General features: G+C 50.5%; 2 protein-coding genes across 2 annotated transcripts in view; one reads left to right on the forward strand and one right to left on the reverse strand.

The window, feature by feature from the left end:
• Positions 1 to 1,707: 1,707 nt before the first annotated feature.
• LOC126573234 (nucleolysin TIAR) lies at positions 1,708 to 4,650 on the reverse strand. Its single transcript, XM_050233194.1, has 5 exons — positions 4,523 to 4,650; positions 2,958 to 4,062; positions 2,114 to 2,685; positions 1,944 to 2,043; positions 1,708 to 1,871 (listed from the first exon to the last, which is right to left on the reverse strand). Exons 2-5 carry the CDS (start codon positions 3,508 to 3,510, stop codon positions 1,708 to 1,710), a joined length of 1,389 nt encoding a protein of 462 aa, XP_050089151.1. The 5' UTR covers positions 3,511 to 4,062; positions 4,523 to 4,650.
• Positions 4,651 to 5,807: 1,157 nt separating this feature from the next.
• LOC126569330 (uncharacterized) overlaps positions 5,808 to 14,216 on the forward strand; it is a 9,696-nt gene continuing 1,287 nt past the window's right edge. The window contains exons 1-9 of the mRNA XM_050226332.1: positions 5,808 to 6,256; positions 6,322 to 7,041; positions 7,111 to 9,008; positions 9,085 to 10,083; positions 10,151 to 10,320; positions 10,394 to 10,475; positions 10,546 to 10,794; positions 10,862 to 11,362; positions 11,445 to 14,216. The exon at positions 11,445 to 14,216 is cut by the window's right edge and continues 1,287 nt beyond it. Coding sequence (XP_050082289.1) covers positions 5,998 to 6,256; positions 6,322 to 7,041; positions 7,111 to 9,008; positions 9,085 to 10,083; positions 10,151 to 10,320; positions 10,394 to 10,475; positions 10,546 to 10,794; positions 10,862 to 11,362; positions 11,445 to 12,980 — 6,414 coding nt within the window. The 5' untranslated portion in view covers positions 5,808 to 5,997 and the 3' untranslated portion in view covers positions 12,981 to 14,216. The remainder of the gene's footprint in view (positions 6,257 to 6,321; positions 7,042 to 7,110; positions 9,009 to 9,084; positions 10,084 to 10,150; positions 10,321 to 10,393; positions 10,476 to 10,545; positions 10,795 to 10,861; positions 11,363 to 11,444) is intronic.

The raw sequence follows: 14,216 nt of genomic DNA on the forward strand, positions 1-14,216 counted from the left end.
ATCGTTGTCTCGTCAGCTTCTTTCTCGTTTCTCCCTCACATACATAATTTTCTTTGCTCTTCATACAGTAAACTTCTCGCATTTGCCGACATGCAGCAACATTTGACCATTTGCACTGCCGTTGGATAGATATTCCTCGCCCAGAGTGTTTACAATGGAATGGACGTCAGCCTTTTCGCCTTGCGAATTAACCGTTTGTTCGCCGCCATCAACTTCGTTGTTGTCTTTCATTGTCATAGTGGTGATGGGGGGTTGTCCCACTAGTCCCACCGCTTCCTCATAGTCAATCGGTTCTTGCAACCGAAGCTTAATCGCAGGAGGAGGACGAAGCTCATCGTCGTGGCTATCCTCATCTACCGCATTCTCGTTGTGGCTCAATTTATGTTTAAGAAGATCTCGAAAGCCAAATGGCGATTGTGGCTCACACTCAGTCGTAACAACATCCCCGCTGGCAGCGTTTGCTAACATCTCCACAATCTTCACTGTGCCTTCGGCTCTCATCTCACCATTCGCCACATTGCTGATGATATCGTGTTCATTGCTTTGTGTTTGAGAGGACAGCATCTTCGGAATCACAACCGTGGATGATGATGATGATGATGATGACGATGAAGACGATGCTGTGGACGGAGAGTCTGTACCAATGGCTAATGGAGGGTGGTAACAATGATTAGAATTCACCGATGATGAAGTTGTGAGAAGAACGGCCGAAGGCACGGGCGAAGCCAGCGTGGCGATCGTATTCGTTGCGCCAACCGTAGCCACCAGCGTACGTACAACGGGGGGCATCGCATTCGTCTCCACAATCCCACCACCTACCGGACAGGCCGAACTGATGGAGCTGTCGATGTTAGTGATAGTCTCGCTATTGCTTATGCTTACTGCTGCCGATGGTTTTGAAGCCGACGAGATCTTACTTAAGAGGGCTTTTCCTTCACCGGTGGAAACAGGCGCTTTTTTCGACACGAGTGAAGCGTTCGACGTCAAGTTCTTGGTCAGATGGCGTGGCAAGGAAGAGGTGGAATAGCTGGAACGCTGCTGTTGATGATGGGCAACGTTTGCTGCGGCCGCTGCTGCAGCTACCGCCGACGCCAGAACGTTGGCAGCGGTCAGGTGCGATGTTGCATAGGTTTGGCTACCTAAAACGAACGCACGATCACTACCTCCACCACCGATTCTGTTCATTCCGCCAATGGCAATAGTTGAAGGAATGGCCGGAGGAACGACGGATAGAAAGCCACCAGCTTTGGCTAGTTTTGCAGTCATTATGGCTGCTGCAGTGACAGCATTGGAAGAATGGTATCCGGAACTGTTGGTGTTGCTGCTGCTGCTGCTGCTGCTGCTGCTGCTGATGTTGCCACCTCTCGGAAGAAGGAGCATTGGGGCAGAAGGCCCTACGGTTCGCACACTAGCCAACGGTGGGGCTGATGACGGAGAGTCGATTGTGATGGAAGATGAAAGCACAGACGAAGAGGAAGAAGAGGTATTTGGCATCAAGCAGCCGGCAAAGGCAACGCTACTGTTGCTGCCCGTTGTAGTGCTGCTGACATTCTTGACACTGTTACTATTGTTGCAGTTGTTTCGATGGTTGTTGTAGTGGTGTTCGAGTTTGCTATTTTTGTTGCTGTAGTTGTTTGTTATGACATTGTTATTGTTGTTGTTCTTCATGCTGGTGGTTGCGAAGCTGCTGATACCGTTCGCTAGGTCTCATTGCGACTGGAACTGAGACATGGTTGCATACATCATTGGCTGCTGAGAGGATGCGTGGGCAGCGGCTGCGGCAGCTGCCGCGGCAGCCGCACCATTTGTCGCCACCGTGGGAACGGTTGGCATGCTCCAAGCCGCCATGTTCGGCTGCATCATACGGTAACCTGCGAGTGGCGGATTTGGTAATGGGTTAATGCCCTGGCAAATGTCAAGTATGCATCATTCGTCAAATTTACCTGCTGTAGCTGACTGTTGGGGGGCCGCAGTTGCATAGGCCGTCGGATAGGCGTAATATCCTTGCTGCATATACTGAGTTTGCATCGGCGGATAAGCTCCCTGTAAATTATCACGATGTAGCATGTATTGATAGTATGGATAGATCGTGGGACAGCTTTTTAGCACTTACCGGAATCCAGTACGCGCCAATCTGACCGTAGGCAGTCGAGTAAGGATACTGAGCATTTGCAGCCGCCGCTGCGGCCGATGCCTGTGACAACTGTGAGTTGGCCGCATTGTGTTGATGAGCTGCGAGGTTGGCGGCAGCGGCAGCAGCTGCTGCAGCATTCTGTTGCTGCTGCATAGGTTGCAGGGGACTAACCATTCCGTTCATACTCATCATGCCGGACGCCGCAGCGGCTGCGATCGCCGAGGCAGTTGCATTGTGGATACCGTTGCTGTTGACATCTCCACCGTTCTCCTTGCCCCAGTAGCACTTCACCGGGTGGCCCTGCACTTCGCTGTTGTGCGTTCCCTCAATGGCTCGCGCCGCCGATTCTTTGTTAGCGAATCGAATGAATGCGTAACCCTTATCCTTGAACACTCGCGTATCGTGGATCTGACCAAACTGAGCAAAGTGCTTCTGGATCAGCTCGTCGGTGATGGTGTTTGGAGGAAATCCGCCGCAGTAAACCGTTGTGTTGGTAGGGCTAGTATTATTAAAAATTTCCTCGAATCCTGGAGTTTTGCCACTTTTAATTCCTGCGGAAGCATACACACAAAAGACCTTTTTAATACAGAGCAATAAACGAGTGCCGAATAGTCGATAATACTTTTGAACGAGATATATATTAAGTAGTTTTCAATTTGGTTAAGCAGCTTACTAGATTTGCTGATTTAGAAAAAAAACTTTAGCCGAATTAAAAACTGTTCTATTAAAAGAATCTATTTCTGCCCAACGAACCGTGAGAATGATATCCTGGTGCTGATAAGAAATGTATAAACCAAAACAAATAGCAAACTAGCAAACCTACCTTTAGAATTGTCGCGTGGTGCCGGCGGTTTGCGTGTGGACCAGTTGGTGCGAATGGAGCGCGACCCCAACCATTGACCGTTCATCATTTGAATGGCGTTCTCTGCCTCAGCTTTCTTTACAAACGACACGAATGCGTAGCCCCTCGATTTGAGGGTTTGTGGGTCACGTACGATGCGGCAGTTCGATATCTCGCCAAACGGAGCGAATGCTTCCCGCAGCGTCTCCGTTTCGATTTCCGGGCTCAGATCCCCGACAAAGATGTGATAGTGCTGGCTCGTGTCCGTTTTCGGCTGGTTTCCCGGGCTCGTGGCCCAGTTCACTTTGATTTCCTTCTTGAGGAAGAACCGCTTGTTCATGGCGGCGAGTGCGGTCTGGGCCGACGTGTGGTTGGCGTACTCGATAAATGCGTAAGGGTCGTTGCTGGCCTCGCGGATGATCTTGCAGCTCTTCACCGTGCCCATCTGACTGAACAGTGTGCACAGCAGCTCCTCGGTGACGGAGGTGTCTAGATTGCCGACGTACAGCGTCTTCGGGTAGGATTCTTCAGTCATTTTGAGAGCTTTGCACGCACAGCCTGCTTAAACAATATAGCACACACACCAAACACCCTAGCTTCCTTGTTGTAACTGTTGTTGTACGAATTGTACGTCCGTCCGTCCAACAACACCACACACGACGCACCTACTGCGCACTGTACACGCAAACAGCGTAAATCATGCGTTCCTCCTTGTTGTCAGTAGTCTCTTTGCTTAGGAGGCTGCTGTGCCCGGAGTGTGCGTCCGGTGCAAATTCGCGCTTCCGATTTACGGCCTTTTAACACTCTGCACAGCGAAAGCGACCAGGGACCAGGGTTTGGGCACACGCACGCACTCTCCTACCGGTGGTCGGTTCGCTCGCTCACTCACTTAGGGCTCTCTTCTCTCAGCGGCGCCGACACAAAATTGCCCAAACGAACGCACTCGTCTCGCGAACGCTCGCAAATCCCGGGCTCTAACTGCCCACCACCGAAAAACACGGTCAATGCTGATGAGAATGAGGATGCACTTCCTGATGCGTGTCTCGTTCTGTTTTATTTAGTTTCCTGACGCCCACCGATGCAGTTGCTGTAATTAAAAGGAAAAAAAAAGGATAAAACGTTTGTGCTTTCCACGACGACGACCCTCCACAGCCGTGCAATCGTCCTTTCAGCACGCACAACCATTTTCGAAGCCGCGCACACCTGGATGCACACGCACACACCCTTGCACACGTTCCCACGGCTCACGCTCCTTTTTCCCACAACCCCTTGCACTCGCACTCGGGACTGCAATTTATGTTCCTTTCGGTGTTATTATTTGGGGGAAATATTTAAACCAACTCCCGTTTTGTGCCCCCCCTCCCCCCACAACCCGTTTTTATTTGGCCGCCACTCGCGCCTGCTCCACTTCCAGTCCACCAACCAGCGGCTGTTTTCGGGCCTTGTTGGCTTTCTTCTTTTTCTTCACGCGACGACGCAGCCATCACCGCGGAAAATTATGCTCGTCGGGCCGAGCGGACCCGCGGTTCGATGCCACCAACGCCTACCTTCCACAGCGACCACGGAGACGGTTTCCGGCGGTGAAGAACCACAAATCCCTATGCACCGTAATTCGAAAACCAAATTCACTTTATTCCGGGAGTCTCGTCGTCGCCGTCGTTCCCTTTTTTCACTGCGTCGCTTTTTGCTCGTTTTTGCTCGTTTTTGTTCGTTTTTCACGTTTATCACGTTTTTCACGTTTTTCACGTTTTTCACTTCCGGTCCGTTCCTGGTGCGTTTTGACTCACCGGTTGACTTCTTCCCATAAAAAATCAGCCGCAGTTTGAAGTGACCGTTAAAGAACGGCAGTTTTTCGAGCAGTTTCGAACAGATTTTTTTGCTTTTTTTTCGAGAGCTCGAAAAATTCGGGCTGCCAAAAATCAAATTCAAAACGATTTTTTTCCGCTAACGGCCACGGATCGAACGCTTTCTTCGCTTTCGCGAAATTTACGAATTCATGAACACCAACATTGCCAGACCATCCATTGCCGCTCGTGCGATCGATCATTAATCAAAACCCGCAAAATCTGACCAGGCTGGCGGCACTTGAAGGCCAGTTATACTCTGGGAATTGTGGTTCTAAACACTCCACATTCTTACAGGGGATTTTTGTAGAAAGTAAGAACAACAGACAACGGGACAAACAGAGAGGCAGAGGGAACTTACTCAAACTGAGGTGCAAACAACACAGCCACAGAAAGAGCACATGGCACACATGAAGGTGCATGGCCTCCCCACCTGGGAGATTCCTAGCTATCGACTATCGTGGTCCGCTTTTGCAGACACCGGGACGTTTCCCTGTAAGCCTCGCAGCGTGTTAAGTCACTGCAGATTTCGGGGCAGACAATAAAGCATCTTGCCTTTCTCCTTCAACCATTGTCACACAGATCGCGTACTTGACGCACATCTTAGCTCCCAGCACCTGCCGTAAGCTGGCCCGCATGCCCATCCTTGCGGTACGTGCGGCACTTGCGGCAGTTGCACGTTCAGACTGGTCACCACCACATCAAAGGTAAATCATGGGTGTAAATATGACCAACACACCAATAGTCAGCCAAAAAATGCTTAATATTCCTTCAATTCATTTATTTCCCGCAATTAAAACCACAAAAGTAACCGAAATAGTTACACCATCATTCAAATAATACACCACTACTTCGTTTTGACGCTGTGTACACACTGTCCAGAATCTGGGCGTCATCTGTCAAAGACCTGGTCCGACCGACTTCTGGCAAGGTGTGTATTTACTTTTTTTTCGTAGTTCTTACTGTTGGTTATTTTTAGTATTAGGAGGGCGACAAGTAAATTGTGAGGAATGTTCAAAAGAGAACGTAATTAGTAAACCCAGTCCCATCATCTGCTCATATTATCGCAGGGACAGGGAATCGTGTGGTAGAGTGTTTTCGTTGCGGATCGCTCGCAACTGATCATCGCCTGCCGGTCATAATTGGTTCTTGGCTTTCGGAAGGATTCGGATAGGAAAATGGCCTCACTCAAAGACTGGGACGTGCTGCGGCTCTCGACGCTGATTACGAACATCAACGCGAAACTTTCGGCCAGCGTCACGGCGGATCAGGAATATCGGTTATTGTGTTTGGTGCGCCAGAACGATCAAATTCTGTTCCGCTACACCGACCGGCACGGCGAGGTGCACCTGATGCTCCTCTGCTGGTTCGCCGAGAACCGCAAAACCGTGCAAGATGTATGCTTCGACTCGACCGGATGCTGGCTGCTTGTGTTCTGTACGTATACTCCACCCCCGGGGGTCCCCGCCAGACTCATCCTTCACAGAATGCTCTTCCCACAGGCTATGATAATACGTTGCACATCGTTCCGGCACTTTCGATTTGCGACAAATCGCAGGAACACGTCGACACGACGTTCAATCGGGATGAGATCACCTCGTTCATTGTGCCGTTCATTGGTCCACACGAGTGCCCGAACCCGCAAACGTGTCCCAACAATTCGCACAACAGTCAGCAGCAGCCGGCGGCCACATCACATCGCTCTTCGATCGCATCCGAGGGCAGTCTAAAGAGTGCCTGCACTATGGCAGTGGGCAGTGGTGGCGGTGGGACGGCCAGCGCGGCTGGCACACCTTCGTCGGAACCGAATCTCATCTTCGACGCACCGACCATGAAGAAGTCTAGCTCGAGCTACACAACGCACAAGATCGATGAGATTTTCTCGCTGAACAGCATATACCGGAAACTGTTTCTCGAGCAGATGGATAAGGCACGCGAAGAACAGAACGCAAACCGGAGCATCTCCGCCACGGCGGGAACCGATACACCGATTGCGATGAAAACCATCGAAGATTTTTTCGCTGATGCCTCGCAACTGAGAGAAACGGATGTTTCTAAAGCATCGACACCGCTCGAGACATACACGATCAGTTCCAGTCTCGAGTCGACCGGTGGTGTGTCGGTCTCCTGTCCGTACCCAACCTGCTGTAGCTGGTGGCGCACACTTGCCAATGAACCGCGGGCCATTCTGGGCTACTCGGATGGTTCGATTTGTGTCGTAGGTATGGCAAGGGAGAAGCGCCCAACTAGGTGATCGTTTTGCTATATTGCTTGGTTTGACTCTCTTGCAGCACTCACCCCAAACTGTCCGTTTCTCGGTAACACCAACTGTGAACGGGGCTCGATCGAGAAGTTAATCATCTGCCAGGACTACAGCATGGAGACGATCAGTCTGATGATCAACACGTCGACCAAAGAGCAGTGGAAGCTGCTGCTGGAGCAGAAATCAATCAAGTACACGTTCCCCGGTGACATCACGCCCACTTCCGGGCCCGAGTTTCGCTCGGAGCTGCTGAAATCTCTTTCCGAGGGTGGTACGAGTGAATCGGGATCCGGAGTACCGATCGAAGATTGGCAGATTGTTCTTTCGCTGCCAAAGGATGGAGAAGCGGTGCCTGATGCTGGCCGAACTAGTACGCAGCAGCACCAGCAGCAGCAGCAGCAGCAGCAGCAGCAGCAAGCAGGGCGAGCGAAAGGAACAGGAACTAACAACGAAGCCGAGAGCAGCGGATCCAGTCCAAACAGTTCCGAGCCGCCTTCGGGGGATGACTTTGAGAAGGTAGACAACGAATCGATTCCCGAGGGCAGCGAAAAGTCAAACGACAATGGGGGATCGGCAGGCAGCGGCACGCTACCAAAGTTACTGCCCGCGGCCAAAGCTCGGTTACAGTCCTTGCGAGATCTGGGAGTCAAAAAGATCGGCACGCTGAAGCTGAAACTCTCCGAGAGTCGGATCAAGGCGAAGGAGCGGGAGAAATTCAAAGAACAGGCCGCCAATCTGGCAGTGATGGAGCTTCCCGGGATGTACCCGGAAATATTGACCACACCGGCCGGCCCTTACTTCGTGGTGCAGTATCTCGAGGGCAAGTACTTGCTGAGTGCGCTGCATTCGTACTCCGATACGCTCTCGGTGCACAGCATGGACATCAGCTTGATTCCGCTGCACATCTACAAGCTTCCGAAGCAGTGCCAGTCGACGGTTTTGACTAAGAATGTGCTGTACGTGCTACACACTGCGCAGCCGGAAGAGGGTCGCGAGGGTGCGTCTTCCGAGGCAGCCGCTGAAGAAGGAAAGCTAACAGCGGAGGGTGAGCGCGGAGCGGTGGATTCGTTGGAAGATTGCCACAGCAATGGAAGCGGAAGTAGCAGCAGCAGCAGTAGCAACAGTAGTACCTCGAGCGTTGCGCCTGTTCCGAATGCGGTCAGTGTCGTGAGCTGTAAGATTGCATCAATGAAGATGGGCGATGACTGTGATTTCAACGAACATGCCCTGCTCGGGTTGTTCCACTTTCCCGATGAACGAATTCTCGAGATACACCGATTGAGTGGCGCTGGTGAGCAAGGCAAAAATAACAAAGATCCGGATGATGGTGTCGATGGTACTGCGGAGGAACAGCAGAAACAGCAGCAGCCACCGCAGGGCGAAGAACAGCGAACGTTCCTGCAGAAGTCACCCGTTTCGAACTATCTGCGTATCCAGAAGGGATTACGGATGGAGCGAAAGTTGGACATTGCAGAGTCGCAGGTGATGGTGGGTGAATTCCCATCGATCGAGTATGATCAGGCACTGGTCGTGACGGATCGGAACCTGTACGCGATCGAGCTAGCCGACACCGGACGCAATCTGTTTCTCAGCCTTGCACACCGTTGCATTTGGGCGGCTTGCGAAGACTTCTGCACCACCTTCGGCCTCCCGTTGGCCACCTGCATCGAGTATGCCGGAGATGTGCTGCTCAGGCGGAAGCGTATCTCGGAGGCGTTGATGACGTACAATGTGGCCCGGTTATCACCGATGAAAACGGCTCTCAAGCTAGCATTGGCCAAGGAGAACAAAGCCCTGATGAAGCTGTGCGCGATGGCACTCCGCAATACGCACATTATTGGCAGTCAGTTCCTAATGCACGACATAATGGGATTGCTGGTCGATGAGGCGCACCTCGGGAATGTGGTCTACGATTCGCTGATCAATGTAAGATTGCTTGATTGTTCTTGTTTCTTATCTACCTGCAGGATATTATAATCGGTTCATCGCTTTTCCTTTTCAGTTAAATTGTCGAACATCTCTGAAACCAAACAATACGGGCGCTCATTGTAGTGATTTCTCGTACGACAACGATGATGTGCTGCTCGATGTGCAGATTTCGCCGTCAGACCAGTTCCATCTCTCCAACCTTATGTTCCTGACGCTGTGCGAGCGATGCGCCCAAGACAAAAACTACATCCCGCTGTGGAACTTCATAGTGACGAATAGCAAGTACCACACGAGCCTTGCCTGCATTATGCTCGCGCATGGAGCGCTTCACTCGACGGCCGTATTGCTTGCGATGACGCGTGGTACTTGTCTCGATGTGTTTAGCTGTCTCGTCGGCACGTGGGAGCAAACATCGAATGACATGCAGCCGACGGCCGCGGAAACGAACGCGTTTATGTACAACCTTTCGAACGAGCTGTTCATGGAGTGCCTGACCTACCTGCAGGACTACACGGTGAACTACTTCGAGTTGATACGCAAGCACCTGGAGGTGTTTGATATCAACGTGCTCGAGCGGCTGATACGTCAGCTAAACCCGTTCCACCCCATCTATCGACCGTTGCTGCATCGACTATCGAACCACGAGGCTTCGTCTGCTAAGGAACCGTCCGGATTACATTTGCTGTACTTCTGCAAGGCCCTCATCGAAACGTTTCTGGCCGTAGCGGTCCGCGCGCAAACGCTGAAGATGAACAACGATGGAGTGGCCTCGTTCTTAAGCGCCCTGAAACACATACGTCCGCGCCATGAAGAGCGAGCGGTCGAGATGCGGCTTGAACAGTTCTCACCGATTGCGGCCGGATTTTTTCATGCTGCGGCTGTCGTACGGCATGTTGCTTTCGTTTGGGGCTCGAACGGTGTAAACTGTGCCTTGAGCCGTACGGTACTGCAGGGTGATGCGATTGGTGCGAGTGGCCAACCACCGGAAGTGAGCTTTTTGCGACAAATCGATCTCGAGGTGCTGGCCGTTCAGTGTGGTCGGCTCCACACTCTTCTCCTAACGAGCAATGGGGTCAGTTAACGTGCTCAGGTAAATTGTCAGCGCTTTGTCTTAACGATCTCTCCTCTTTCGCTTGTAGCTATATGCAATGGGCTCGAACAATTTGGGCCAGCTAGGAATAGGAAATCACGTCATCAACGCACTGCAACCGATGCTCGTGAAGAGTCTCGACGGTAAAAGCATCACTCACTTCGCTGCCGGCCAGTATCATAATGCCGTTGTAGCGAACGGTTTGCTGTACACTTGGGGGTAATATGCATTTCATTGCTAAAAATTGCTATCTGGAATCGTTATTAACAGTATTTTTCTTTCTGTTTTGAAGATGGGGTGTTTTTGGCCAATTAGGCCACGGGACGGTAGATGACTGTAACAGGCCAAAGGTTTTGGAGTTTTTCCGCAATAAGGTACTGAGCTGTTCTGCTCCTGGTGAAGGTTGTCCTGGAGTACTAATCTTTCGGAGCGATTTTATTGCAGACAATCGTTCAACTCGCCCTGGGCCATGCCCATACGCTAGTCCTGTGCAGGGAGCACCGTGGCGAATCTCGCCGTGTTCTGTACGTGTTCGGTTCGAATCACTATGGTCAACTGGGGTTGGGCCAAGAAGACCATTTTGGAACGACCGTAGACACGCGAAACGGCAAATCTTTCTTGGTTTCTCTGGTTCCTCGGAAGCTGGAGCTGGACGATGAGATTACGCTCATCAACACAAAGTTATTCGTCAATGTAAGTCAGCTGTTCATTCTCTGGTAGCGAATGGTTTGTATATGAACTGGAATTTCCGTTTCCCCAGCTCGCTCGAACAACGTCCAACAAGCTGTACATCTGGGGATCTTCACCACAAGCATTGCGCTTGGCTACGCAAGCCCGCAAACGCGCCAAATCCAACAAAAGCGGCGGAGGATTCTCAAAGTTCAGCTCGATGCTCCGTTCATCAACGCCATCTCCAACTGCTGCTCCACAGACGGATACTAATTCTACTCAACCGGCTGATTCCGATGCATCCGGAGGCCAAGAATCCGCGTCCGTCGATAACACAGAAAGTAAATCTGATAGCACTGCCACACCGGAGGGTTCAAAAGGGGAGCCCAACGATCAGCGAGGGGTCGACGGATGCATGGCTGAACAATCCACAATCGATATACCGGAGATAACGGTTACCGATGAGAGTACACCGTCTAAAGAGACGCCAGAGGTTGATGATAAGCCGCCAGGAGGCTCCGGAGAGGACGCGATGGAACACCTTTTCCCGTCGACGGTCGATACATCGCTTGTTGAAGGAAAGATCGTAAAGGTAAGAGCGTTGATTCAACGTTAATACCCGTTTTGGAACTCATTTTAACATCTTCTGAACCTTTGTTTGATTAATGGCACAGATTTCAAGCGGATTGTATCACTTTGCACTCATAACGGACGATGGTGCCATCTATACCTGGGGTAAGAACATTGAGCGGCAGCTGGGCAGAGAGGGTGGTCGTAATGAGGTATTGATACCGACTCGGCTCGACTCCATCGAGGACGTTCAGTACGTTGAATGTGGTGCTGATTTTACCATTGTGATGACACACGATCACATCGTGAAGGCCTGGGGCAACAATAACATGGGCCAGTGTGCGAAGGAGATCAGCCTTGACCGGACCGGTGTTCCCGGGAAGCTGGTGCGCCTACCAATCTCGAACCGTGTGGTGCGTATTCCGGACAAATCCCAATTCATCGAAACACCGCACGAAGTAAAGCTGCCGGCGAACAGGGGACTAGGGTACGATGAAGCGTTGCGCTTCCTCAAATCGATGCCCAAGTACCGACGTTCGTTCGTGGTGAAGAGCGGTCTGGAGAAGTTAATCAGCAATAATATTTCGACAATAAGCTCCAGCCTCAACGATGTGAGCCAGGGCGAGGTTGAGGATTTGGTGGCCGAACTTCCCGAACCATCCTCTGATGGGCGAGCGCTGCTGAGGGATCACTGTGCAACTGGAAGTACTATGTCTTCGTTGCAGTCCGTATCATACGCTACCTCACCGACTTCGCTCGCGCTGGATGATGAAGAAGAGGATGACGAAGACGAGGTGGACGAGGAAGAGGACGATGGAGTGGAAGATGTGGAACGAAAGGGCAAAGGACACGAGAGATCACTCGATCCTTCGAGCGATACGACGTCATCACATCTCTTCAACGAGCGGCATCTATTGAGCAATGAGTTCATTCACTATTGTCTTTACCTGTTCCACGGGTTGTACAGCCAGGAGGCTCTCCTAGAGCTGATCAAACGCAACAACGAGTACCATATTCGGATCGTGCTGCTGAACTACGACTACGTGGAAGCCTTCCGCGTGATACTGGACCTCCTCTCCTCGTCATTATCTTCCTCTGCCTCATCTACATCCATAGCGCGTCAGACACAGAATTTGGTGAAAATTTTCGAATACTTCACCAAAGACTCGAGCATCGTTCCGATGGAGGTTGGCAACATCAAGTACTTCATCTATGAGCTGTTCATGTTCTTCATACGACACAATCTGAGCATAGACGTGCTGGAGGAGTTTTTCCTGCGCCATGTCGACTGTTATCTAGTGCCGTTGGCATCCGTACTGTACTTCCATAACACTAACAATCTGGTGACACCGAGGGGAACAGGGAGCGGCGGTGCCGCTGGTGCCGGCAGTGCGCCGGTCGATGCCGAAGTGTTGGCATTGGAGCGCAAGCTACTGGACAAGTTTAACAACAACAACAATGCCCACACACTGTTCACCGGAGGGAACCTGGAGGGAGAGGAGAATCTACGGCTACCCGGTTCATCCGGAGTGGGCCCACGAAAACTGGAGAACACGGACGTTATCTGCCGCGCGTTGAGTACCACGTTCAATGTGACGATTTGCCAGAAACTGTTGGAATATTTCGATCGATGTAAATGACTATTAGCGGTAAGGGTTGGTGACGTTGAGCCGGTCAACAGGCGGGAACGTATTCGTTGAAACAGTTTAAGGACGTCTTCGTCAGTCAGTTCGATTACTTTTGCGGACGCCTGCTGCCGATTTTGAACTAACAAATTGTCACGTCCTGTCTCGTCTTCGGTGCAATTTGTCCATTTCAATGGACCGAGGCGCCTCGTACAACAAGTCAAAAACATGTTTGCCATTTGGTTAGAGGTTAGTTAGATTTAAAAGAAGTGGAGATTTTATTTTGTTGTTTTATAATCCTATTACTTATCGCGAATCATCGCGCGAGAAACCCCGCATCCCAAGCAGATCGAACGAAAAAAGACAACAAAACGGGAAGATGCAAAGATAAAGGACGTTGCGAACACAATTTTAATCGAATTTACCGCACAAAACGAACGCAATCAAAATACAATCGATCTTTATTACTGTAGAATTAGTTTGTCCTACGACGACGAAGCCGCCATGTGTCGGATATGGGCCGTATTTAAATGCCAATGCCAAAAACACTCACTTTGGAACGATTTCCTTTTTGTATCGCACTTTTTGTGACACCGACAAACATACTATAGGGTCTCCAAGAGTTTGGAACGACTGTCCCTAGTTCTGTCCATTGTGTCCTTTTTAATTAGATAGTAATTATTTGAAACACGCGGCATGGATCCATCAGATAGCGCCAGGCTTTAAATCTTAATTCTTAGTGGAATCGAAACTCTCCCACCAAACGTACATTAGAGAGGCAACACGAATCCTTTTATGTGAAGTGATCACTGATTTCATGCAAGGCCTTTTACTAAGTACTTCAGTACGTGGGGATACATAGCATGAAATCACTTGATGAAGTAGCTTATGAATCAATATAAACTACTATCAGTCTTTAACCGAAGGTTCGAAAGAGCTTTTTCATCATAGTTCCTTGTGGTTCTATACTGCTGCATAACATAACTGATTTAGTGAAAAACTAGAACGTAGATAAGTGGAGTTCTCGCATTCTGAGTACTGTTCAATGTGTAGTAACGGTGTGCTTACGTCGGCTTCGTTAACTTTTTCCGTTCCTTTTCTTATTTCAAACCTACCTATTCACATCGGTTGCGAGCTGTCTTTGCAGACTTGAGAAGTGCCGCATACTTCACTGCTTAGGCGCAGCATGCTTGAAACATTAATCGTGATATTTGATAGCAATTGTGCGGAAGCAGAATGCACATCATCTTC

This window comes from Anopheles aquasalis, chromosome 2 (genome assembly GCF_943734665.1).
Source record: "Anopheles aquasalis chromosome 2, idAnoAquaMG_Q_19, whole genome shotgun sequence".
Taxonomy (NCBI): domain Eukaryota; kingdom Metazoa; phylum Arthropoda; class Insecta; order Diptera; family Culicidae; genus Anopheles; species Anopheles aquasalis.